The following is a 25,920-nucleotide window of genomic DNA, read 5'->3' on the forward strand; positions in this document are numbered from 1 at the left end:
TCCGCGGCTGTATTCAATCGTATTATGCCCGTGCCTACAATTCCCATCATCCCCCGCGCCCCAGAGAGCCCCGTTCTAGCCCCCCAGGTGCCCGCCCGGACCCCGAAGCGCTCCACATTCCCCTCCCTGACCTCCAAGTTTTCGCCCTGGACCCCTAAGAGCTCTCCCAGCCTCCGAGGTGTCCGTCAGAATCCCTCAGTGCCCTGCCCAGTGCCCACCCGGCCCATTGAAGTGTCCTACATACCCTCAAGTTCTAAATTCCCTGTGTAGACCCAAGACTGCCCCAAATGTACCCCAGAAATGTCTCCCTTGACTCCAGAGTGGCCCCTTTTACCCTGTCTGAGAAAATGATAACAAGGATTAGAGAAGGACTGAAAAAAGTCTACTTATCATACAGAAGGAGAAAGCAATAGCCAGTAGTTTTCAATTAATTAATGAAGGGAATTGTGTTACTTAGAACCAATCACCAAGAATTTTTATGATTGCTAAAACCGTATCGATTTTTTAACACATAAATGAAAAATTAGGTAATAAAAATATTATTTTTATTATTAAAAGAAAAACATCTTTGTAATTTTATTATTTTATTAATATATAATTATAATAATAAACATGCAGGGATTTTTTTTATGTTTTAGGATGTCAGTCCCAGGTGGGCAATGTCTGACATGGTGAGGTTGGAGGTGAGAAGCAGGTTGTCCAAATAGGGTCAACCCTGAAAGGGATCATTCTTCTCTGTGCCCAGACCTTCTAAGGTGACATTCATCATCAAGATCACCTGGGGAATGCTTCGGTCACCTCTTCTCTGAATTGAAAAATTAAAAAAAATATTCACTTGATTAAAACCAAAAATCATGAGGTGCACTTTGAACTCTCTCTCCTTAACGCTGACACTGACACTGACACTGACACTGGGGATCCAAGAGCATTGTGACTGAGGAACCTCATGGAACCAAGAGTCCATTGCTACACTGTGCAGCCTGTGGAACCAAGGGGAGCACAGTGACATTGCGGGGCCTCATGGAACATTGGAGACTATTCTGACACTCTGGGACCCACTGGAACAAGGGACTGTTACAGCTTGGCAGGGCCTCATGGAATCAAGGGCACGGCAGTGAACACTGTGGGTCTGCACAGGATGAAGGGTTCATTCTGACACCGTGGAACCCAGGATACCATTGTAACACTATGGGGCACCATGGAAACAAAGGTGCATTGTGACAGAGCAGGACCTCATGAAACCATCGAGGCCATTTTTACACATTGAGGCCTTGTGAAACCAAAGGGCCATGGTGGCACTTCAGAGCCTTGTGGAGCAAACAGGACCCTAGTGACACTGTTGGACTCAGTGGAACCAAGGGGCCATTGTGACACTTTGGGTGTCATGGAATCAATGGTCTGTTTTGACACTGCAGGCCTTAACGAATCACAGAGACTATTGTGGCACTGCAGGTGATGTCTTGGAGTGGCTACCTAGAACACAGGCTAGACAAGGTTAAGGGAATAAAGTCGGTGCTTATTAAAGGCCTTCAACAGATACACCTTGGACAGTGAAAAGCTTCCCAGAGGCTACACCCAAGGTGGATGGTGGTCATGACTTTTTCAGACAGATATAAGTTTGGTCTGTTTGCATATAAGGGGTTAATCCTCCAATTACAGCTTCCGCTAATGAAGTCATATTCCCTCAGTTTGCTCCCCCCTCCCAATTCACTTTTGTTTATTGTATTTGGAACCTGAGGCTGTAGGGTGTCCTTGAGTTTCAGAGGAATCTTTTTGTCTGACCAAAATGTGAAGATAGTTAACTAATACTTTCTATGGAGTTTAGAGTTATGCATTGATGCATAACAGGATTTCAAAAATATAAAGGCTAAAATCTTATGCCATGACAGGCCTCACTGAACCAAGGGGCCACTGTGACACTTTGTGGCCCCATGGAACCAAGGAGTCCATTGTGACGCTACAAGGCCTCATGGAAGCAAGGAACCATTGTGACACTCTGGGGTTTGTTGTGCTAAGGGGTGATTGTGTCACTGTGTGACACCATTGAATTAAGGAGTCCATGGTGACACTGCAGGGCCCCATGGAACTAAGGATTCATGGAACAGTGCGGACCCCATGGAACCAAAGATCCACTGTGACACAGCAGGGCCTCATGGAATTCTGGAGACCATGATGACACTTTGAGGCCACGTTGAATCAAGGGGCTCTGCAGGGCCTCGTGGAACCAAGGAGACCATTCTGCCATTGTGAGTCCCCACAGAACCAAGGGTCCATTGTGACACTGCATCACCAAGGAGACCCCTGTGACACTGCAAGGCCTCATGGGAACAAGGGACCTTGCAGTCCCTTGTATATCTGCAGAGGGATTTGTCTCCTCTACAACGCATGTGGGGGAGACACCTGGCTGAGGGCTCCACATCCTCCTGCCTTAATTTTCTTTGCATTTCTCATTGTTCTTTCAAAATACCCAAACCCAGGGTGAAGATGTTGAGCTAAGACAACGATGGCAACATGGGGGGGGATCTTTCAGGGGATGTGGGGGGTGCTGTGTTCAAGAGGGTTGAGGGTTCCTGGGAGGGATTTGGGGGTCGCTCAGGGTCTTGGATATTCTAGGCTGAGCAGTTCTAATTGCTTTGGGAAACTCTGGCAGAGGTTCTGGGGCAGTTGATCAAGGATCCCCTGCCCAGGAACTGTCCACATATCCCCTGTACCAGTTTTGGGTTTCTCCTGTCCTGGATCCCCCTCTCCTCGCTGTCATTCTCCTTGCCCCCTGCTCATTCTCATGTTACCTCGCTCCTGGTCCCACCCTGCTCCCATCCCAGTCTGGATCCCACTCTTGGTCTCATTCCCTGTCCCGTATTCTCTGTCTGGTTGTCATTCTCATAATCCCGGTCCCATATTCCCTGTCCTGTTCCCGTTCTCATATTCCCAGTCCTCATGCTGGTCCCGCATTTCCATTTCCGTATTTCCTGTCCCATTTCCGTATTTCCATTCCCAGCCCTATTTCTAATCCCGGTCCCATCTTTCTAATCCCTATCCCATATTCTCTCTCCAGTTGCTGTATCTGTATTCCCTGTCCTGTTCCCACATTTCCATTCCCAGTTCGTGTCCTGTATTCCCCGTCCCAGTCCTGTATTCTTGTTTCTGTTCCTGGTTCCCGTTCCCATTCCCTGTCCCCATTCCCTGTTCCCTCTCACCAGGCCCCGCCGCCATCGCTCCGGCCCCCCCCGCGGCCCACACGTGACCAGGGAGAACCCCGCGCTGCTTCCGCCCACCAATCACAGCGCGCGATCGCTCCTGGATTTGCATAACCACGCTTTCGGTCCTGACCCCGCCCACCGCCGGCTGAAGCCGCGTCCGGGCGCTGTTTATTCCCAGTTCCGTCCCAGTGCTCCCAGTAAGAGCGGTCCTAGCACGGAAAGCGCTCCCAATTCCTTCCGGGTTCTCTCAGGATCGCTTCGAGTGCTCCCAGTATTGGTTCCAGCACTGTGCAGGGCACGGCCACTTTGGAACCCCCCAGGGCAGAGCACGGCTGCTTTTCAGTGTCGGCACCGACCTGGGCCGGGCTGGGAGCGGAGGAGGGGGAGGAAGGAAAGAGGAGCGGGAAGAACAAGAAGGGGAAAGTCAGGAACATGAGGAAGAGGAGCTGCAAGAGAAAGAGCAGCAGCAGAACCACTCGGCTCCCCCGCCCGCCCGCTCAGGCTGCAGTTCCCCCAACTCTGGCAGCATCACCCTGCCCCCCCGGAACCCACAGGTGAGCAGGAAGGGGAACCTCGCCCCAAAACCAGCGGGGGCGTCTCTGGAAGGTTTTCTTTTTGAGGGGCCAGGGTACGTTTGGATCTTGAAGGACCCCGAAGCTCAGCCGGAAATGCCCCGGGAGGGATCTTGGCAGGTCCCACGTGGTGATCACCCAGTACTGGTGGGCAGAGGGCCAGTATGGGGTTTGGGGATCCCCAGGAGAGCCGTGGGGGAATGCAGGAGCCCCGGAGAGGGGAGAGCGCAGAGGGGCATTCCCAGAGCCAGGGAACCCCCGGCAGCCTGGAGGAGTGCAAGAGGTTGGTGATGAGCAGCCCCAGGCTCTCTGAGGTTGAAAGGGGTGATGACATCTCCAGCTACCCTTGGCCCGCAGGAACATCAAAACCAATGTGCTCAGCCCTTGTTTTTCCCCAAAACCAGGATTTCCCATTCCCAAATCATGGTCAGATGGAGGAGGAGGCTGTGAGGAAGATGGCCCAGAAGCCCTATGCAGGTGAGGGGGAAGTCCCTGCCCCCTTCCCCCTCTGTCCTGCTCCATCTCCCAGCCCAGCACGGCCCCCGGCTGCAGGACAACCCCGCTGCCGACACCGTCCTGCCGGGGACATGCTGGGGGGATCTCCTTCCCCCTCCCTCTGGAACAGAGGCAAATCCCATCCTCTCCTTGTCCTTCCTCCCCCAGACAAGGAGCTGAGGATGGAGACCAGGGAGGACAAATCCCCACAGCTGAACCTTATGGAAAAGGCATTTTAAACCAGCTCCATGGTGCAGGAATCCAAGGAGGAGGAAAAGCCCCAGAGATCCCTCATGAGGGGTTACAAATGCAGATCACGGTGATCCAAAGCAGAAAGACCCACTCCGGGCCAGGGAGGTGGCCAGAGATGCTGCTGGAGCTTAGAGCTGAGAGTCCATGAGCAGCTTCATGATGGGGAGAAGCCCCACAAGTGCTCAGAATGTGGGAAGAGCTTCAGCAAGTGATCCTACCTGATCCAACACTGGAGAATCCACATGAGGGAACAGCCCTATGAGTGTGGGGAGTGTGGGAAGGGCTTCAAGACAAGCTCTGACCTGACTGCCCACCAGATGAGCCACACAAAGCAGAGGCGTGCCGATTGTGAGGAATGCAGGAAGACATTTAAGACTAGCTCCAGTCTCCTCAGGCATCAGCAGATTCAGAGGAGAGGCCCTTCCACTGACCCAACAATGGGAATGGCTTCAACCAAAACTCCACTGTCGTCACCCACCAGCGCATATATACTAGGACGAGGCCCTACGAGTGTCCCAAATGTGTGAAGTCCTGTTCCAGAAGCTCTCACTTTACCCTACACCAATGAAGGCACCACTAAGGGAAGCCCTGCAAATCAAGTGCAGGAAGAGCTTCATGTGCTGCTCCAGCTCCATCCCCCGTGGCAGGATCTGTGCTGGATGTTCCTGTGGCCCCCAGTGGGCAGAGCATTGCTGGTCCATGGTGCCCGTGATCTATGTTAGAAATACACCTGGCTGGGTGGCTCCACATCCTCCTGGCTCCCCATGGGCACCTGGACATATCCACAGATCAACATCAGAAATCCATTGTGAAGAGCACGTTTGTCGACTTCTGACCCGAGAAAAATCTCACTCTTTGCATCTTCTGGTGGTATCAAGCAACACTGAATGGCCTTGGAGGTCTTCTCCAATAGAAATCCATCATTTTAATCCTTTCTGGCTCATGGGCATCTTCCACAGCCAAATGGGAACATACTGGGGCAAACCCCACAATTTTGGAGATGGTGGGGTGGAAACCCCTTCAAAAAGGGTTCTTCCCACCCAGCCAAGCATGTGGATGCTTTGCCAGCAGGGACACATAAATTCTTTTGTTTTGGCCTTGAAACAAAAAGGTTTCTGTTCATTCCTTTGAAAGCCCTGTAACTGGGGTTAAAAATAACGACAAGGAACTAAGACATGGGTGGGGCCATGGGGGGAGATGGATGAGGATGTGAGGAACATGGATGGGGACATTGCGAAGTGCTGTCCAATGCAGGTACTGCCACCACATCCCCACTATCACCACCACAGTGCACCAGCCAGATGTCATCACCCAGCAGGGCAGGAGGTGGAACTTGTTCGGCTGTTGACAAGTGGCCCGGAGGTGAGTGACAGTCACCAGGGCGTCCTAGGGACTCCACGCTCAGAGGACCCCAATGGCCCAAGGTACAGCACAAGGGTCAGTGCCACCCACAGTGTCATGTGGCCCCATGCTACATGTCACCAGGGGTGTCCTGGTGACATTGTCCCCCTGCTATCTGTCCTGGTGGCATCATGTCCTTTCCCCTCTGTATGTCCAAATTCCCTACCATATCTTCCTCTCGCCTTCCATGTGTCCCCTGCCCCCAGTGGGGCCAAAAACCATGAGGTCCTGGGCTGTCTGAGGGGACCCATCCTGTAGTGTCCCTGTGTCCCTCAATGTGTGCCCATGTCCCTCAGGATGTCCCCATGGCTGCTTCTGGCACGGAGCATCTGCACTCACCCTGGCACAGGTAGGAAAACACTGTAACACCCCATGACATCCTTGTCCTCTGATTTTAGGTCGTTCTCCCCTCCATTTTCAGTCCTTTTCCCCTTTTTTGGGTTCAGTGCCCCCTATTTTGAGTCTTTTCTGTGCTTGTTTGGATTCTTTCCATCCTTTACCCCAATTTTATGCACCCTCGCCTTCACTTTGGCACATTTTTGGGTGCATCCCTCCCTTCCAACCCCCTCCGCACCTTTTAGGTGCCCCTCACTCCCCTACACCCCAACTCCCTTCCCCACAGACATCTCCCCAGCTGTGTCCCCAACTGTCCCCCTATGCCACATGGACTCAGTGCTCACCATCCTGGATACCCTTGAGTCCCCGGCCTGGGACTGTGGATTTCCTCTTCCAAGAGATTCAGAGCTGGACCGGCTGCCAGGGGATGCCGATGGCACCAGAGCTCAGGGTGGGTGGCCTGGTGAGGTTGGTGGGAGGGGGTTTGGGGTCATCTTGGGACTGACCAGGGGCTTGTCCACTCTGCAGTGAGAAGCAGCCCTGGCCAGGGAGTCTGGGATGGATGGGGGCAGGAGAGATTGGACACTGGTGGACACTTGATGGACACCTGAGTCATGGATCCCAGCTTGACACTTGTCTGGATAGCTCTTGGCCCTGCAGCCCCCCAGCCTAGGCAGCTCCGAGCCCAGATAACCACCAGCCTTGATACACACCTTGGGTGTGTATCACCTAACTGGCCCACCAGCCCATCCCAGTAGCCCCAACCCCAAAACCCCCCAAAACAAACCCAATTCCAGAACATCAATTCTGGATGCTCCCTGCAGAGTGAGGGGGAAACTGAGGCACGGGATGAGGTGATGGGAGGAGACTTTGAGACTCACCCTGGAGACCCCAAAACGAGCACCCACCCCCCAAATTGTCACTGCAGCATCTCAGGCCCCCCAGCTGTCACACTGGGGCGACTCCAGGAGCCACTGCAACCCCAGGCCCCTCGAGGGGTGACCTGTGGTGTCCCTCTGGTGTCACTGGCGAGTCCCCAGCAGAAGCAACATCACCTCCTCAGCAGGAGGAAGACGAGAAGGAGGTGAGGATGTGACTGAAACTCCTGCCCGTTCACATGGGGAGGTCGCCACACAAACGGGGGCCAAGCACAGGTGGAGCAGCGGAGGTACCATGGGGACTGGGGGGGGACATGGGGACAGTCCCCAAGGTCCCCTCAGGGGATGCTGTGGTGGGGGCGGGAGGGAGGGGGTGCAGGGTGGAGCAGCATCTTCAGGGGGATGTGGGGAGATGGAAATGGCTGGGAGTGACCCCAGAAATGTTTTCACCACCTCCTCCTGTAACATGTGGGCCGCCCCCTTCTTTGGGGTGCTGGTAACAAATTGGCAGATGGCGGTGACAAAAAGCGCAGGTGCCACCTCGGGGATTGCACAGAGAGAGGGTCCTGCAGCATGACCAAGACCCCCCTGACTGAGGGGCACCCCAGGGTGACAAAGGGGGGGGGGGGTCAGGGGTGTCCCCAAGGTGTGAGGGGAGCAGGTTTTATGGGGAAGTGTGGTTGGGGCGCAACAGAAATGCGTCCAGTCCTGCCGGTGTCCGGAGCACGAGGGGGACATGGCACCTGTTACCCTGTCACTGTGTCCCCCTGTCTCCCATCATCCACTGTACCCCACTGTCCCTTTTGCTGGGCAGCAAGGGGTGGTGGCACTCCTGGATGGGTGTCCAGGTGGATCTGCACTCACCTGCTATGGACAGAGTTGTCAAACGTGATGTGGGGACACTGGGTTGCACTGTCATTGGCATTTCACTGTCATTGTCACCATCACTGTCAGTGCCACTGCCATTTGTCACTGTTATTGTCACTGTCACTGTCCTTAGCACTGTCACTGTCACCATCACCATCACTGTCATAGCACTCACTGGCTGCTCCCCAGGGTCCGCAGAGGTACTGGGGAACAGCCAGGGGACAGATGGATAGATGTGGGACAGAAGGACATGAGTGAGACACCAGGAGAGACATAAGGCACACAAAAGGGACATGAGAAGATACCAGAAGGACACTCAGGGGACACTGGGACACTTGCGGACACTCACAATATCACTGAAGGTGTAGCAGTCGGGGATTTTCTGTTTTAGTAGCGTTTGGATGTTGATGGCCTTGAGCTGGAACTCCATGATGACACTGATCAGCCTGAGGGGACAAAAAACACTACAAGAGGCCTCAAAATCACTAAAAAATAAAATAGGAAAAAATCCACCTCAAAATCCCAAAGAAACCAATGCAAAAGGGAAAACTCCGCCGCAAAAAATCCCCAAAAAAGAGAACAAATCTGCCCATAAATCCCCAAAAAACCCTGTGAGTTCCCCAAGTTCAAAAAAAAACCTGGAAAAGGAAAAATTTGACCCCAAAAATCCCCCAGAAATTAAAATTCCACCCCAAAATCCTAAAAAAAAAAAAAAGGAAAATTTCCACCCCAAAATCTCAAAAAATCCAATGCTAATGGAAAATTCCACCTGAAATCCCCAAAAACCTCAGGAGTTCCCAAAATAACAAAAAAAAAAAAAACATTCTAGAAAAGGAAAAATTCTGCACCAAAATCCCCCAGAAAACATCAGGAAAGGGAAAACTTGGCCACAAAATCCCCAAAAATTACCCTGGGAAAGGGAAAATTTCATCCCATAATCCCACACAGGAATTCGGAAAAAGGGGTCGCAAATCCAACACTTGGATTTTAGGGATGGGAAACTTCCCTGGGTGGGACTTGTGGGATTTACCTGTGGAATTGGAGGGTGAAATTGCTGTCAGTGCAATCCAGCACCAGCAGCTGGGGGTCTCCAGGGTACACCCCCAGGCACTCTGTGGGCTTGGGACTGGGGTCAGGGAATGCTGAGAGCCCAGAAACCCTGGGACTTCCCAAATCCTGAATCACATATACTCCAGGACCATCCCAAACCTTGCACCTCAAACCCAAACCCCAAACCCCAAACCAAAACCCTACTCCTAAACCTCTTGGGACCATCCCAAATGCCTTTAGAGTATCCCAAATCTCAAATCCCAACCCTAACTCTAAAACCCAAACCCCAAGTGTCCCCACCAGTGATGACGCTGGAGGCAATGTCGAAGGTGTCATTACCAGGGTCAATGTCCCCTGTGCGGAAGAAGTGCTGTGCCTGGTGCCATCTCTGGTGACACCTGCAGTGCCAGCATAGGGGTAGTGGCCCAGGGTCTTGTTGAGGACAGCCAGGTACTGTGGGGACAGGGAAACAGTGCTGGGGATAGCACTGGGGCACCTCAGCGTCCTCAAATCACACCAGTGTCCCAAATCACCTCCATAGGCTGAGGTCCTTCATGTCCCCAGATGACCACTGTGTCCCCAACTCTTCTAACCCCTTTCGGTGTCCGTGTGCCACCTTCTTGAGGACAAAGGCATGGGGTGGGAGGTGCTGGCCTGGCACAGCCCTCGGGGTGCCCAGTCCCCCTTGTCACTCCCACACCTGTGCATGTCCCTGTGCCAGGGCTGGCATTAACGGTAGCACCAGGCCAGGCACTGGCACAGACACCAACCAAAACGGCTTGCAACCAGCAGGGCCACCCATGGGGTGGGCACGGAGCCACCCCAGCCTGGCCCCACGCCTGGCCTGTCACTGCCATGCCCACCAGCATTGCCACACCATAGACTAATGTGTCCCCTGGCACTGCCGTGCTCGTGGTGGCATCTCCACGGGCATTCCAGCACCTGCGGCGGCACTTCCATGGCCATGTGTGCCTTGGTATCACCACACCCCTGGTGGCACCTCTATGACCACCTCATCCTGACACCCCTGATCACCACCCCCTGTGGATGACAGGGACACTGTGAGCACCTGCACCCTGTTCTGTCCCTTCAGTTACCCCCTTGTAGACATCTCTGCTGCCAGTGGCACAGGTGCCACCTGATGCCACCGTGTGGGACTTGTCCCAGTTATCGCCGATGGATAGACACCTGGTGCCACTGGGCAGGGATGATGTCCCCAGGGCTTGTGGCAGAGCAGGACCCACACTGGGAAGGCCACATCCGAGGCCACCAAACTGTACCCAGCAGGCAGGAGGGACACCGGTGAGAACATGGTGGTGCCGCAGGGGGGGTGGCAGGTGACGTGTGGGGCACATGTGGGCACAGGAACTCATGCATCACGGGCTGGGGCAGGTACCATGCTCCAAAATCATGTCCCCTGTCCCTGTGTCCTGTTCCGTGTCCTGTGCCATGCTCAAGGTCATGTCCTGTGTCCTATACCACACCCTGCACCCTGTGTCATGTCCTATATGCCCCATGTCCCATGTTTCATGTCTTTAGTCCCATGTCCCATGAAACCCTTCACGCTGTGCCCCAGTCATGCCCAGGGCCCTACACCAAGCCCAATCTTGGCATCATGGCCCTGGGAACTGGGACTGGCACTGGGGCTGGAAGCCACCTGGGACAATGCCTGGCATCATGACACAGCAGCTGGAAACGTGGTGGGGACTGGGACTAGACCAATGGACACCGGGTCTGGGGCTGGGCACTGGAACTGGACACCAAACCAGGATCTATCTTAAGCCCCCATACTGGTCTGGCAGCACTGAGGTTACTGGGGATACTGGGAGCTACTGGAGGGGTACTGTGGGTGCTGACTGCTTCCCCCCCAGAACACGACGAGAGGAACCCCCGGGGGGGGGGGGGGGGAAGGTGGGGGGCAGGAGCCCCGAAAATGAGACACGCGAGCTCCCAGTTCAGCAAGGTCACGGTGCGACAGCCCAGTCCCTGGCTCCTCCCCTGTCCCTGTCCCCTCCTCGGTCCCCAGGGCATGACACGGGGCTGTCCCTATCCCAGTCCCTGTCCCCATTCCCGGTCCTGTATTCCCGGTCCCTGTCCCCATTCCCTGTTTCCATTCTCGGTCCCTGTCCCCATTCCAGTCCCCATTCCAGTCCCCGTTCCCACTCCCGTTCCCGCTCCCGCTCCCATTCCCGTTCCCTCTCACCGCACGCCGCCGCCATCGCTCTGCCCACCGCTCCCGCCCTCACGTGACCAGGGAGAACCCCGCGCTGCTTCCGCACACCAATCACAGCGCGCGATCGCTCCTAGATTTGCATAACCACGCCCTCTGCTCCGACACCGCCCACCACCGGCTGTAGCCGGGTCTAGGCGCAGTTTGCTCCCAGTTCCCTCCCAGTGCTCCCAGTAAGAGCGGTACTGGCAGGGAGAGCGCTCCCAGTTGCTTCTAGGTGCTGTCAGGATCGTTACCAGTGCTCCCAGTATCACTTCCCAGTGCCGCGCGGGGCGCAACCGCTTTGCAATCCCCCAGGGCGGAGCGCGGCTGCTTTTGCGCGTCGGCACCGGGCCGGGCCGGGCTGGGGGAGGAGGAGCGGAAGGAAGAAGAGTAGTGGAAGGAAGAGCAGCAGCAGAACCGAGCGGCTCACTCGCTCGCCCGCTCTAGGCCGCAGCTTCCCCGACTTCCCCGGCATCACCCCTCCCCCCGGAAGCCGCAGGTGAGCTGGGAGGGGGAGCTCGCCCCAAATCCATCGTGGGGAGGTCTCCTGGAGGTTTCTTTGTGGGGCAGGAGATGTTTGGATCTTGCAGGACCCCGAAGCTCAGCCGGAAATGCCCCGGGAGGGATCTTGGCGGGTCCCACATTGCGATCGCTCGTTCTGGCGGAGAGGGGGCGAGATCGGTTCTGGGGATATCCGGGAGAGCCGTGGGGGAATACGGGAACCCCGGAGCGGGGAGAGCGCAGAGGGGCGATCCCGGAGCCGGGGGACCCCCGGCAGCCTGGAGGGGTGTGGGAGGTTGGTGATAAGCGGCCCCAGGCTCTCTGAGGCTGAAAGGGGCACTGGCTTGTCCAGCTGAACTTGGCCCGCAGGAACATAAACCCAACGCGCTCAACCCTTCTTTTCCCCCAAAAATGGATTTCCCATTCCTAAACCTTGGCCCGATGGAGGATGAGGCCGTGAGGAAGAAGAACATGCCCCCGGAGCCCCAGGCAGGTGAGGAGGAAGTCCCTGCCCCTTTCACCCTCTGTCCTGCTCCATCTCCCAGCCCAGCACGGCCCCCGGCTGCAGGACAGCCCCGCTGCCGACGCCGTCCTGCCAGGGACGTGCTGGGGGGATCTCCTTCCCCCTCCCTCTGGAACAGAGGCAAATCCCATCCTCTCCTTGTCCTTCCCCCTCTAGACAAGGAGCTGAGGATGGAGACCAGGGAGGACAAATCCCTGCAGCAGAACCTTGTGGAAGAGGCTGTTTGGAGCAGCTCCATTGCACAGGAAACCAGCGAGGAGGAAAAGCCCGGGAGATCCCACATGAGGATGGGCTGCAAACACAGTTCTTGGGTATCCGAGGAGGAGAACCAGGGCCAAAGAACCGGACAGAGCTGCAGCCAGAGCTCAGAGCTGGGGTTCCATGAGCATCTTCATGATGCGGATAAGCCCCACAAGTGTTCAAATTGTGGGAAGAGCTTCAGCAAGAGATCCTCCCTGATCTGGCACTGGAGAATCCACATGGGGGAACGGCCCTATGAGTGTGGGGAGTGTGGAAAGAGCTTCAGTACGAGATTCAAACTGATCCGCCACCAGATGATCCACACTGGGGAGAGGCCCTATCAATGTGACATACGCAGGAAGAGGTTTCAGACCAGCTCCAATCTCGTCATGCATCAGCGGATTCACACAGAAGAGAGGCCCTTCCGCTGCCCTGACTGTGGGAAGGGCTTCAAATACAACTCCCGCCTTGTCTCCCACAGGCGCATCCACACTGGGGAGATGCCCTATGAGTGTGGGCAGTGTGGGAAGTGCTTCAGGACAAGCTCTGAACTGATTGTCCACCAAAGGATCCACACAGGGGAACAGCCCTATGAGTGTGATAAATGCAGCAAGAGGTTTCTGACCAGCTCCAGTCTCCTCCTGCACCAGCGCATTCACATAGAGGAGAGGCCCTTCTGCTGCCCCGACTACGGGAAGGGCTTCAGGCACAACTCCAACCTCGTCACCCACCGGCGCATCCACACTGGGGAGAGGCCCTATGAGTGTTCTGAGTGTGGGAAGAGCTTTTCACAGAGCTCTCACCTGACCAAACACCAATGGAGGCACCACTAAGGGAAGCCCTGCAAATCAAGTGCAGGAAGAGCTTCATGTGCTGCTCCAGCTCCATTCTCCATGGCAGGATCTGTGCTGGATGATGCCGAGTGACCCCTGGTGGGCAGAGCCCCGGTGATCCATGTTAGGAAGACACCTGGCTGGGCGGCTCTTCATCCTCCTGGCTTCCCTTGAGCACCTGGACATATCCACAGATCAACATCAGAAATCCATTGTGAAGAGCACGTTTGTCGACTTCTGACCCGAGAAAAATCTCACTCTTTGCATCTTCTGGTGGTATCAAGCAACACTGAATGGCCTTGGAGGTCTTCTCCAATAGAAATCCATCATTTTAATCCTTTCTGGCTCATGGGCATCTTCCACAGCCAAATGGGAACATATTGGGGCAAACCCCACAATTTTGGAGATGGTGGGGTGGAAACCCCTTCAAAAAGGGTTCTTCCCACCCAGCCAAGCATGTGGATGCTTTGCCAGCAGGGACACATAAATTCTTTTGTTTTGGCCTTGAAACAAAAAGGTTTCTGTTCATTCCTTTGAAAGCCCTGTAACTGGGGTGTCCTGGTTTGAAGGACAGGTGTTTGCCAAGGAAAGCAGAAGCTTCCCCTTGGACTGAAAGAAAATATGATTCTTCCGATTATTATAATTTCGGAATTAAGAGAGCTCTCAGGCAAAGATATGGGGGTAGGAATAACAGTTCTTTACTAGTATATTTAACAAGACAAACAAGAACAACAACAGCTATGAAATTACCCACAAACAGAACAGTAACTCAGTCCCAGTGTTTTTTGGCTGCAGGCACCTTTTCCCTGAGCTGCAGTTCCCGGTGCTGGGGGCGGGTGGCTCCCGCAGAGCTGCAGGAGGGCTGGGGGTGATGGCAGAGCTGTTCCAGGGGGAGAGAGAGATGGAGAGAGAGCTCTCCGCTCACGGTGTCGGTCCCGGTGCTCAGTAGAGTGCTGGATGGTGGTAGTTCACAGCGAGAAGACAGCCGGGCAGGGTCCGATGGTGGTTTCCCGACGCTGGGATGGGACACAGACGGCGATCGTCCTTCTCGTCCGAACTCCGCGGGAGAAATGGGCCGAGGTCCAGCCTTCCTCTTCCTCTTCTGGCTGTTTGAATCTCGCGGGGCTTGCTTCTTCCCTCCCGTCCCCTCCCCCTTGTCACCAGGGCCCAGTCAACAGGTATCTTAGCATGACAATGGGGAAAATTCCACAGAGGGAAAAAAAAAAAAGAAAGAACTAACCCTCAACATTATCCACCCCGAATTTTCCCCTACCATCATGCCAAATCAAATTAAAAATCTTCAAATTATAGACATCCATACAGTTACAGATACAGGCACAGTATTGTAGGTAGTTCACCCTAAAACAATGTCTCCTTGGGGTATGCATCTGGTCTTTCCATCCCTTTGCATGATCCACCAGGTACACCCTGGCCCTTGAGCAAAAACCACCCCCCGAATTGGATTGTCTTTGCTGGAGGCAGGGTTCACCCAAACAGTTTTTCCTAGCATACCTCTCATATGCAGCACTGGAACCTTGTCCCCATCTGGTGTTCTCAAGGGCTCAGACTGGGCAGGGCCTGCTCGATTAGTGGAACCTCGGGTGTTCACTAACCATGTGGCCTTTGGTAGATTAATCTCTCAGTTTTTGAAAGTCCCCCCGCCCAGTGCCTTCAAGGTGGTTTTAAGCAGCCCATTGCACCGTTCCACTTTCCCAGCCGCTGGTGCGTGATAAGGAATGTGGTACACCCACTCGATGCCGTGTTCTCTGGCCCAGGTGCTTATGAGGCTGTTCTTGAAATGAGTCCCATTGTCTGACTCAATTCTCTCAGGGGTACCATGTCTCCAAAGGACTTGTTTTTCCAGGCCCAGGATGGTGTTGCGGGCAGTGGCATGAGGCACAGGGTAGGTCTCCAACCATCCAGTGGTGGCTTCTACCATGGTCAGCACGTAACGCTTGCCTTGGCGTGTCTGAGGCAGTGTGATGTAGTCAATCTGCCAGGCCTCCCCATACTTATATTTGGACCACCGCCCCCCATACCAGAGGGGCTTCACTCGCTTGGCTTGCTTGATGGCAGCACACATCTCATAGTCATGGATAACCTGGGAAATACTGTCCATGGTGAGATCCACCCCTCTATCTCATACCCACTTATAGGTAGCATCTCTGCCTTGGTGACCTGAGGCATCGTGGGCCCATCGAGCCAGGAACAACTCTCCTTTGTGTTGCCAGTCTAAGTCTATCTGTGACACCTCTATCCTTGCAGCCTGATCTACTTGCTCATTGTGTTGGTGCTCCTCATTAGCCCGACTCTTGGGGACATGGGCATCTACATGATGGACCTTTACGGGTAGCTTCTCTACCCGACTGGCAATGTCTTTCCACTCATCAGCAGCCCAGATTGGCTTTCCCCTACGTTGCCAGTTAGCTTTTTTCCATCTTTCCAGCCAGCCCCACAGAGCATTGGCTACCATCCATGAATCAGTGTAAAGGTAAAGCTTTGGCCACTTCTCTCTTTCAGCAATGTCCAGGGCCAGCTGAACAGCTTTGAGTTCAGCAAGTTGACTTGATCCACCTTCTCCTTCAGTAGCTTGTGCAACCTGTCGTGTGGGGCTCCATACGGCTGCTTTCCACTTCCGGTTCATCCCCACGATGCGACAGGAACCGTCTGTGAAAAGAGCGTAGCGAGTTTCATCTGCTGGCAGTTGGTTGTATGGCGGGGCTTCATCAGCCCGGGTGACTTGTTCTTGCTCCTCTTCATCGGCAAGACCAAAATTTTCACCTTCTGGCCAGTTTGTAATTATTTCCAAAATCCCAGGGCGATTTGGGTTTCCGATACGGGCGCGCTGTGTGATGAGGGCAATCCACTTGCTCCATGTGGCATCGGTGGCGTGGTGGGTAGAGGGGACCTTCCCTTTAAACATCCACCCCAGCACTGGTAGTCGGGGTGCCAGGAGGAGCTGTGCTTCTGTGCCAATCACTTCTGAGGCAGCTTGAACTCCTTCATAAGCAGCCAAGATCTCCTTCTCTGTTGGGGTGTAGTTGGCTTCAGATCCTCTGTAACTTCGGCTCCAGAATCCCAGAGGTCGGCCTCGGGTCTCACCAGGTACCTTCTGCCAAAGGCTCCAGGACAAGCCCTTGTTCCCGGCTGCAGAGTAGAGCACATTCTTCACCTCTGGTCCCGTCCTGACTGGGCCGAGGGCTACAGCATGAGCGATCTCCTGCTTGATCTGGGCAAAGGCTTGCTGCTGCTCAGGGCCCCAGTGGAATTCGTTCTTCTTCCGGGTGACCAGGTAGAGAGGGCTCACGATCTGGCTGTACTCAGGAATGTGCATTCTCCAAAAGCCTATGGCACCTAGGAAAGCTTGTGTTTCCTTCTTGTTGGTTGGTGGAGACATCGCGGTGATCTTATTGATGACCTCAGTGGGGATTTGGCGCCGCCCGTCTTGCCACTTTACTCCCAGGAACTGGATCTCTCGGGCAGGACCTTTGACTTTGCTCCTCTTGATGGCAAAACCGGCTCCCAGCAGAATCTGGATGATCTTTTCTCCTTTCTCAAATACTTCCATTGCCGTGTTCCCCCACACAATGATGTCATCAATGTATTGCAGATGTTCTGGAGCTTCACCCTTTTCCAGTGCAGCCTGGATCAGTCCATGGCAGATGGTGGGGCTGTGTTTCCACCCCTGGGGCAGTCGGTTCCAGGTGTACTGCACGCCCCTCCAGGTGAAAGCAAACTGAGGCCTGCACTCTGCTGCCAGAGGAATGGAGAAAAATGCATTGGCAATGTCAATGGTGGCGTACCACTTTGCTTCCTTGGACTCCAGCTCGTACTGGAGTTCCAGCATGTCCGGCACGGCAGCGCTCAGCGGTGGAGTCACTTCATTCAATGCACGATAGTCCACAGTCAATCTCCATTCTCCATCAGACTTGCGCACAGGCCAGATGGGGCTGTTGAAGGGTGAGTGGGTTCTGCTGACCACCCCTTGGCCCTCCAGCTCACGGATCATCTTGTGGATGGGGATCACGGCATCTCGATTTGTCCTGTACTGCCGGTGGTGCACTGTGGAGGTGGCAATTGGCACTTGCTGCTCCTTCACCTTCAGGAGTCCCACTACAGATGGGTTCTCTGACAGTCCAAGCAAGGTGTTCAATTGCTTAATGTTTTCTGCCTCTACAGCAGCTATTCCAAAAGCCCACCTGAGTCCCTTTGGGTCTTTGTAATAGCCATTCCTCAGGAAGTCTATGCCTAGAATACACGGTGCCTCTGGGCCAGTCACAATTGGATGCTTCTGCCACTCTTTCCCAGTCAGGCTCACCTCAGCCTCCAGCAAAGTCAATTCCTGTGATCCCCCTGTCACCCCAGCAATAGAAACAGGCTCTTCCCCCACATGTTCTGATGGTATTAGGGTGACCTGTGAACCAGTATCAACTAAGGCCCTATGTTTTTGTGGCTCTGATGTGCCAGGCCATCGGATCCACACCGTCCAAAAGACCCAGTTTTCCCGTGCCTCTCCCTGGCTAGAGGCAGGGCCCCTCTAGCACTGGTTATTATTTCCTTCCTGGGCATACATGTTGGAGGTTCCCTCAAGGGGATCTGACAAATCATCCTCCCTTTTGTAATACCCTGCATCTTGGTTATGGGAAGTTGAGGCTACCTTCACTTTAGTGGAGCTCCTTTGGTTAGTGTTTCCCTCCTTGAGTTGACGCACCCGTGCTGCCAGGGCAGAAGTGGGTTTCCCATCCCACCTCCTCATGTCTTCCCCATGGTCACGCAGAAAGAACCACAGGTCAGCTCGTGGGGTGTATCCTCTCTCCTTAGCTGGGGGACGTTGGGCTCTAACTCTGGGATCTGTGACTCGCACTGGTGCTGCATTGACCTTCCTCATCTCCTCCCTCACCCCTCTTATCTCCTCCTTGAACTCCTATCTGAGTTCCCTAATCACGGCAGAGACCTGAGCCTGCATTGGGCCATTCATTATACTCTCAAAATTTCTGAGCTTATCGGCAACAGAACCCACTGTCTCGTGGTTGGTGTCAGCATTAATGGCTGCAATGAATGTGGTGTATTGAGATGGCCCCAGGTGTGCCAGATTCCACAACATCTGCCCTGTGCACCTGACCTTGTCGGGGTCATTGTCGTTGTCCACCCGTCCCAAAGAGTACTTCCAGTATTGCTACTTCTCTCAGCTGTTGGATCCCCTCCTCAGCGGTTTTCCAGCACATTCTATGGTGGTGCTCCTGCATTCTCTCTCTATGGACGAACCTCTCTCTTACACTCATTAAAAGCCGCTCCCAGAGGGAAAGGGGGCCTCGTTCCCTTACGAATATGTGATCCACACCTGAGTCCTGGGTTAGGGGTCCCAAATTCCTTGCCTCAGTACCATCCAGCTGCACACCTGTACCCATAAGGTCCCAGACCCGCAGTAACCACGTTGTAAAAGCCTCACGGCCCCTTCGTACAACATCCTTACGGAGATTATGGAGACTCTCGTATGACAGGGACTCTGTGACGATCTCAACCTCTGGCTCCCCTGCTGGTTGTGAGGGCCCTGCTTTCTGATCATTATTATCTAGGTGCTTTGTTTTCACCTTGGACTTTCTAGTTTCCACGGGGGCAACTGCTGCTGGCTGTGAGTGCCCTTGCAGTTCAGCTGGAGCCTGGAGAGATGTAACATTTGTGGGTTCCACTGCTGCACCATCAGGTTCTCCCTCTTTAAGGCAGAGGGAGAGTTTCTCAAGAGCTGGGGAAAGGTACTCCTTCAGCATTTGGCCCATCTCCTTCACTAGAAACCCCACCCACTCTGGATGGTTCCTTTCTGAGGTGAGCTCTGGGGCAGAATCAGGCTCAGGGGCAACATCCTTAACCTCTGGGGCAGAATCCTTAGTCTCTGGGGCAGAATCCTTAGTCTCTGGGGCAGGGGCAGAGTCAGGCTCTGGGACAGAATCCTTAGTCTCTGGGGGAGAATCCTTAGTCTCTGGGGCAGGGGCAGGGTCAGGCTCTGGGGCAGAGTCCTTAGTCTCTGGGGCAGAGCCAGGCTCTGGGGCAGGGCCAGGCTCTGGGGCAGGATCCCTATTCCTTGGGGGACGTATCAGGGTTGTCATCCAAGTCAATCTCCCCTCATCTCGGAATGTTAAATAGAACAGGTTTACAAGGCCTATTAGCAATGTCAGCCAATGTATGATATCATTACTGCTTAGAAGAGATTTGAACCCCTCAAAAGCTGGTGGAGCAGACCCAAAAAACTGTGTAAGGGGTTGGGACAAAATTTTCCCTGGTGTCATATCCTCACAGTATGTACCATTATTAAAGTAGCCCCAAAAACATACAGTTAGAGTGTGATAGCTCCGAATCCATGTGCCCACCTTCCAGAGGAAGTTAAAAATCCATGAATTTCTCACGTTATCAGCCCACAAAAGGAACTGGATAATAGTTACAGCAGCCTGAGTTATAGGACCCATGTTCAAGTAAGGGATTGCAAATGGGAGAGATAGAGCTGTGGCCACATGGAGCCCAAACCACGGTAAGCTGGACAACATGATGCCACCTAACACAAAACTGAGGTAACTCAAGAACTGTTATTCCTTTTTCACCCTTTTCTCTCAATGCCCTCGGGCCCCACGTTGGGCGCCAAAATCTGTCCTGGTTTGAAGGACAGGTGTTTGCCAAGGAAAGCAGAAGCTTCCCCTTGGACTGAAAGAAAATATGATTCTTCCGATTATTATAATTTCGGAATTAAGAGAGCTCTCAGGCAAAGATATGGGGGTAGGAATAACAGTTCTTTACTAGTATATTTAACAAGACAAACAAGAACAACAACAGCTATGAAATTACCCACAAACAGAACAGTAACTCAGTCCCAGTGTTTTTTGGCTGCAGGCACCTTTTCCCTGAGCTGCAGTTCCCGGTGCTGGGGGCGGGTGGCTCCCGCAGAGCTGCAGGAGGGCTGGGGGTGATGGCAGAGCTGTTCCAGGGGGAGAGAGAGATGGAGAGAGAGCTCTCCGCTCACGGTGTCGGTCCCGGTGCTCAGTAGAGTGCTGGATGGTGGTAGTTCACAGCGAGAAGACAGCCGGGCAGGGTCCGATGGTGGTTTCCCGACGCTGGGATGGGACACAGACGGCGATCGTCCTTCTCGTCCGAACTCCGCGGGAGAAATGGGCCGAGGTCCAGCCTTCCTCTTCCTCTTCTGGCTGTTTGAATCTCGCAGGGCTTGCTTCTTCCCTCCCGTCCCCTCCCCCTTGTCACCAGGGCCCAGTCAACAGGTATCTTAGCATGACAATGGGGAAAATTCCACAGAGGGAAAAAAAAAAAATAGAAAGAACTAACCCTCAACATGGGGTTAAAATAAAATGTTGAAGTAAGGCATGGATGGGGACATGTGGCGGACAAGGACATGGGTGAGGTCATGGATGGGGACGTGAGGGGACACAGCCTTTCATGGAGACATAGACATGGATGGGGACACAGACCCAGCTGGGGACATGAAGGTACATGGACATGGGTGGGGACACGAACTGGGACAGCATCAATGCCACCAGCACCTTCATCTCAGCCATGGCAAAGCACTGCCTAATGCAGTTCCTGCCACCACATTCCCACCATCACTGCTGCAGTATCCCAGCTGAATGTCACCATCCACCAGGGCGGGAGGGTTGTCGACAAGTTGTTGTCAGGGCTTGTTCAGTTGGTGACAAGGGGTGTGGAAGCAAGTGACAGCCACCACAGTGTACCAGGGCCACCACCCTCAGGGGAGCCCAACCACCTCTGAGGACAGCGCAAATGTCAGTGCCACCAGCAGTGTCCCATGCAGGGTGTCACCAGTGGTGTCCTAGTGGCAGTGTCCCCACAGGTGTGGCAATGTTGTCCCCTGCTGTGTGTCCTGGTGGCACTGTGTCCCTTCCCCTCCATTTGTCCTCATCCTCCACTGTGGCCATTACCTCTGTGTGTCCCTGTCCCCTTCCATGTGCCCCCATGTCTCCTCCTATGTTCTTGTCCTCCACCCCTGGTGGGGCCTGATCCTCCAAGGTCCCCAGCCCATGTCCTGCATAGTCTCCCTGTGTCCCTCAGGATGTTTCCGTGGCTGCTCCTGGTGCTGAGTGTCTGCACCCACCCCAGCACACGTAGGGACACGCCATGACAGTTATGACACCCCATGAAACCTTTTCTCCTTGGATTTTGGGTCTTCCCCCCTTATTTTGGATACTTTCTCCCTATTCTGGATACTTTATCCCCTATTTTGTGTCTTTCCCCCTCTTTTGAGTCTTTACCATTTATTTTGTTTCCTTTCCCCTTATTTTGCTTCCCTTCCTCATCTTTTGGATCCTTTCCCCCATTTTCCATCCTTTCCCCTAAATTCAGGCACCTTCTTGCTTCTGGTACGTTTTTGGGTGCCTTCCCCCTCCTCCAATCCTCTCCAACTTCTTAAACCTCCTCAGCCCCCACACAGGTTGCCCCCCAGGCATGTCCGCAGCTGTCCCATGCCACATGGACTGGGTGCTCGCCATCCTCGGCGCCCTTGAGTCTCCAGCCCGGGGCAACTCCCCCGGCACTGCCCCCAACAGCGGCACCCCCAAAACTCTGCCGTCTCGGAGCCGCCGAGCGGGTGCCTGGCCCTCGGCCCTGAGCACAGAGCTCTGCCCGGGGGCTCCCGGGGAAAGGCGGCGGCGCTCGGCAGAGGCCCCAGCCCGCCCAGCCCGCGGCAATTCCCCTGCATCGGGACAAAATCCTGCCCCGAAGGAGCCACTTGCAACGTCCGTCTGCGGCTCCTCCGTGCCCCGAAGATCCCGGCAGCTGCCCCGCGCTCGCCAGGCGCTACGGCTTCCGCAACCGGGCACAATATTCACTTCATGCAATCTTTGCTATCTCTGCTTACAGGTGCAAAACCAGCTGCTGCTCAGACAGTCCCAGATCAGACTGAAGGGCTCCCACCCAAAATGCTGCATTCCGTTCTGACCCACCATTAAGAAATCCAAGAGCAAAACAGACAGCTCATTACAGAAAACCTTGCAAAATCACATCTGACAACATTTTGGTCCAAAATCGCAAATATGAACAGAAGCTGAGCAAGTCAGCAACGTTAGAAAACAAGCTTTGAGCATTGCGACTACAAGAGCTCAGGCAATGCATTTAATTGGAATCAGGCCTCTCTTTCTGACACGTGAGCAATGCCATCCAATTTCCCAAACCAGGGAAATGGGGGGTCCTGGCAGCTGCCGCTTCACACGCAGCAATGACACAGAATAGGGCAGGGAGAGCAGCTGCCAAACTCCTACCTTCTACTTGCAATTAAGAACTTTTATTCTGATGTCTAATAAAGCAACGATTAATAGTCAAAAAGACTAAAAATACTTGTACTAATTATAACACAACTAAGAATAACTGTACTATTGATAGCAATAATAGAGCTAATAGCGATAATAAGAATTAATCATGGTAATAAAAACCCTACCACACTTATACTAGGTTTGCCAGGCCAGGTTTTGGTATGGGGGGTCTCTAGAAGCACCTTCTGTGAGAGGCTGCTGGAAGCACCTGCTCCTCCATGTCCTGCAGAGTCAACGCCAGCCGGCTCCAGGACGGACCAGCCGCTGGCCAAGGCTGGGCCAGGTAGAAATGGTGGGAACACCTTTGGGAAAACAGACTGAAGAAAAGCAGTTCTCGTGCAGTTGTAACTGTGGCCAGGGAAGAGCAGGGCGAGAACATGAGAGGAACAACTGTGCACACAGCCAGGGCAGGGCAGGAGGAGGGGCAGGAGCTACTGCAGGTGCTGGAGCTGATTGCCCTGAGATTCTGTGGTGCAGTCCCTGGTGAGGCAGCTGGGCCCCTGCAGCCCATGGAGGGCACAGAGTGCAGAGGTGCACCTGCAGCGCCTGGAGGGGCCCGTGCCAGAGCAGGGGGACGCCTGAGTGGAGGCTGTGACCCCATGAGAAACCCGTGCTGGAGCAGGGACCTGGCAGGGACCAGCAACCCGTGGAGAGAGAAGCCCACGCTGGAGCAGGGTCCTGGTAGGACTTGCGAGCCCATAGGAACGTGACCCACATTGCAGCAGTTTATGAAGAACTGCTGTCCCTGAGATGAACTCACCTTGGAGAAGTTCATGGAGAAGCGTCTCAGGGAGGGACCCCATGGTGCAGCAGGGGAACGGCTCCTCTCCCTGAGCAGCAGCAGGAGAAACAACATGTGATGAACTGACCAGAACCCCCATTCCCCATCTCCCTGCACCCACTGGGGGAGGAGGCAGAGCTGGGAAAGAGGGAGGGATGGGCAGAAGATACAGTTATCTTACTTCTCACTCTCCTGGTCTGATTTGGAGAGCAGTTAATTCAATTAATATCACCAATTTCAGACCTGTTTCACCCATTGTGACATTTGCTAAGTGATATGTCCCAGTCCTTATCTCAACCCAGTAAGCCTTCATTCTGTTTTCTGTCTCCTGTCCGTATCTGGAGAGGAGTGAGAGAGCAGCTTTGGTGGGTGTCGGCCATCCAGCCAGGGTCATCTGACAACACTTCCTTTCTCTCATTCTTTCTTTCTCTCTTTCTTTTCACAGGTCACTGTGAAGAGGTTGAGTGGTGCTTTGATGGAGGGAGTGAAGGTGGCAGGGAGCAGCAGGGACAGGAGCCACAGGGATGTGGCACAGGCATCAGAAGGGCCCAGGCAGCTGGCAGGGGCTCTCCCCCTGGCCCAGCAGCAGCCCCGTGCTGTGCCCAAGGCGCTCCCACCAGGGGCTGGGCCCAGAGGCAGGGGGAGACTCCAGTCCCGGGGGCGGCGTCTCTGCCCGGATCCCCGTCCAGCCCAGCCTCCCCCGAGTGCGCAGTGACCGCTGGCACGGCTGCACTGGACAGAGTGACCTGTGGGGACATTGAGAGCTGCCCCCACTGTGACACTGCCCTTGGGATTTCACAGGCACCAAACAAATCACAGCCAGCCCTGCTCCTTGTGATGTCACAGGCACCAGAGCACATCACAGTCCTGCCCCTTGTGATGTCACAGGCTCCAGAGCACATCACAGCCCTGCTCCTTGTGATGTCAAATGTGGAGGCCCATGGCTTTGCCTTAGAGGAATTTCCCTTGAGTGGGCTGTGATTAGCTTATCTCAACCCTCCTAGAAGGATGCTCATTAGGTTAGCACACCTTTTCTTGTCATGGTGAGCTACTGAATAGCTTCTCTTATCCCACCATGCCCTAGTATCCATGTTAATCCTTTGTAACCAATTGGTCTTTCCCCCTTGCTCTCTCCCATAAAAACCTCAGTTATTTCCCTCAGTTCTCTAGGGAGCAGTCGTTCCTGGCTCCCTTCACAGAGCTGCTGAATAATAAAGGAATCTTTGTGGAATTTGCCATAAGACGCTTCCCGTCTCTCTGTCCCTGAGGCAGCCTGGGAAAGCCTTGCAAGCAGAGCTGGAATCGCTGAGATTAAATCACTGACCAGAGCTGATGACTTGTGGCCACAGCTACCCCTTCCTGAGGCTTATCCAGTGGCCAGGAGAACAGACAGAAGATCCCCTAGAAGGCAGTTCCTTGCAGGACTCTCTCTCTCTGGGAAGGCTGGCAGCTTCCTGGGTCTGAAGCATTGAATCTCAAAAGACCCCCTACCAGCCTTCAGTCACAGGTACCAGAGCACATCACAGCCCTGCCCCTTGTGATGTCTCAGGCCCCATGAGTGCCCCAAGTGTGGGAAGAGCTTCTCACAGAGCTCTCATTTCACCAGATACCAAGATGCACCACTGAGGGAAGCCCTGCAAGTGCCCGGAGTGCAAGAAGAGCTTTGTGCCAGTCTAAGGTTGCAATGTAAGATGTTAACCACAAGTATATATTCTATCACCATCTGTTAAAAGCAGGTGGAGCAGTGTTCCTTCTCTCTTCCATGACCCATCCATCATAACTCCAGGGGGCAGGGGGAAATATCTTCTGTTAATAGGCCAGCTGTTAAAGCCAGGTGGGGTAGTTTTGTTTACCCCTTTCAGGACCCATCCTTTGTCCAGGAAGGTATGATAATTGATAAAAGATTCGTGTCAATCATAAAAGTAGTGGGGTTTGTATAAACCAGAATACTTAGGTCTGAAATGAAGCATGGACATTAGATAGAGAAAAATAGAGAAAAATATATATGATTAAATAATTCTCTTTAAATACCCCTGTTATGAATATTGTGTTTTTTAGTAAATTGTATTCAATACCAGTTTGCAAAATGAGGATTTCCCACAGCCTGAAAGATTTTGCAAAATCAGATTTCCTGCCTTTGTGTAATCAATTGCAACCTATCTGCTAAGACCAGACTTCCCACTTCTGCTGTTCTTTATCTACCAAAACCAGATGGTTACTTGACAAATTGTCCGGAGATTTCACAAGCGGTCCCATGGATGTTTTTTTGACCACCACCGCTTACCTGGCAGAATTATGACAACAAAAAAAATAACAGTTACTGATTACTACGAGGAAAAACATCCTATAAAAAGGAGCTGCAAACCAAGGTTTGACAGAGCGTGGAGTGGGCGCTGACCCCTCACGTTCCCCAGCGCTGCTTGCTCCGTCTATATCAAATAAAGCAACTTAAATTT

At 53.8% G+C, this 25,920-nt stretch overlaps 1 protein-coding gene and 1 long non-coding RNA gene across 3 annotated transcripts; one reads left to right on the forward strand and one right to left on the reverse strand.

Annotated features, from left to right (window-relative positions):
- Positions 1–622: 622 nt before the first annotated feature.
- LOC134057619 (uncharacterized) lies at positions 623–10,749 on the reverse strand. The gene is made up of 3 exons (XR_009934357.1): positions 8,351–10,749; positions 6,601–6,716; positions 623–805 (listed from the first exon to the last, which is right to left on the reverse strand). It is a non-coding gene; the product is annotated as an uncharacterized LOC134057619 (long non-coding RNA).
- A 547-nt stretch (positions 10,750–11,296) lies between these two features.
- LOC134057618 (zinc finger protein 239-like) lies at positions 11,297–15,085 on the forward strand. 2 transcript variants are annotated; one of them, XM_062514596.1, is made up of 3 exons: positions 11,297–11,762; positions 12,117–12,257; positions 12,444–15,085. In XM_062514596.1, the coding sequence occupies exons 2-3, from the start codon at positions 12,176–12,178 to the stop codon at positions 13,358–13,360; spliced, it is 999 nt and encodes a 332-aa protein (XP_062370580.1). In that variant the 5' UTR covers positions 11,297–11,762; positions 12,117–12,175; the 3' UTR covers positions 13,361–15,085. The 2 variants fall into 2 exon arrangements, with proteins under 2 accessions (XP_062370580.1, XP_062370579.1); XM_062514595.1 differs by having other exon boundaries at positions 11,297–12,257.
- Positions 15,086–25,920: the final 10,835 nt, after the last annotated feature.

The sequence above is a fragment of the Cinclus cinclus genome, unplaced genomic scaffold, assembly GCF_963662255.1.
Source record: "Cinclus cinclus unplaced genomic scaffold, bCinCin1.1 SCAFFOLD_126, whole genome shotgun sequence".
Lineage (NCBI taxonomy): Eukaryota > Metazoa > Chordata > Aves > Passeriformes > Cinclidae > Cinclus > Cinclus cinclus.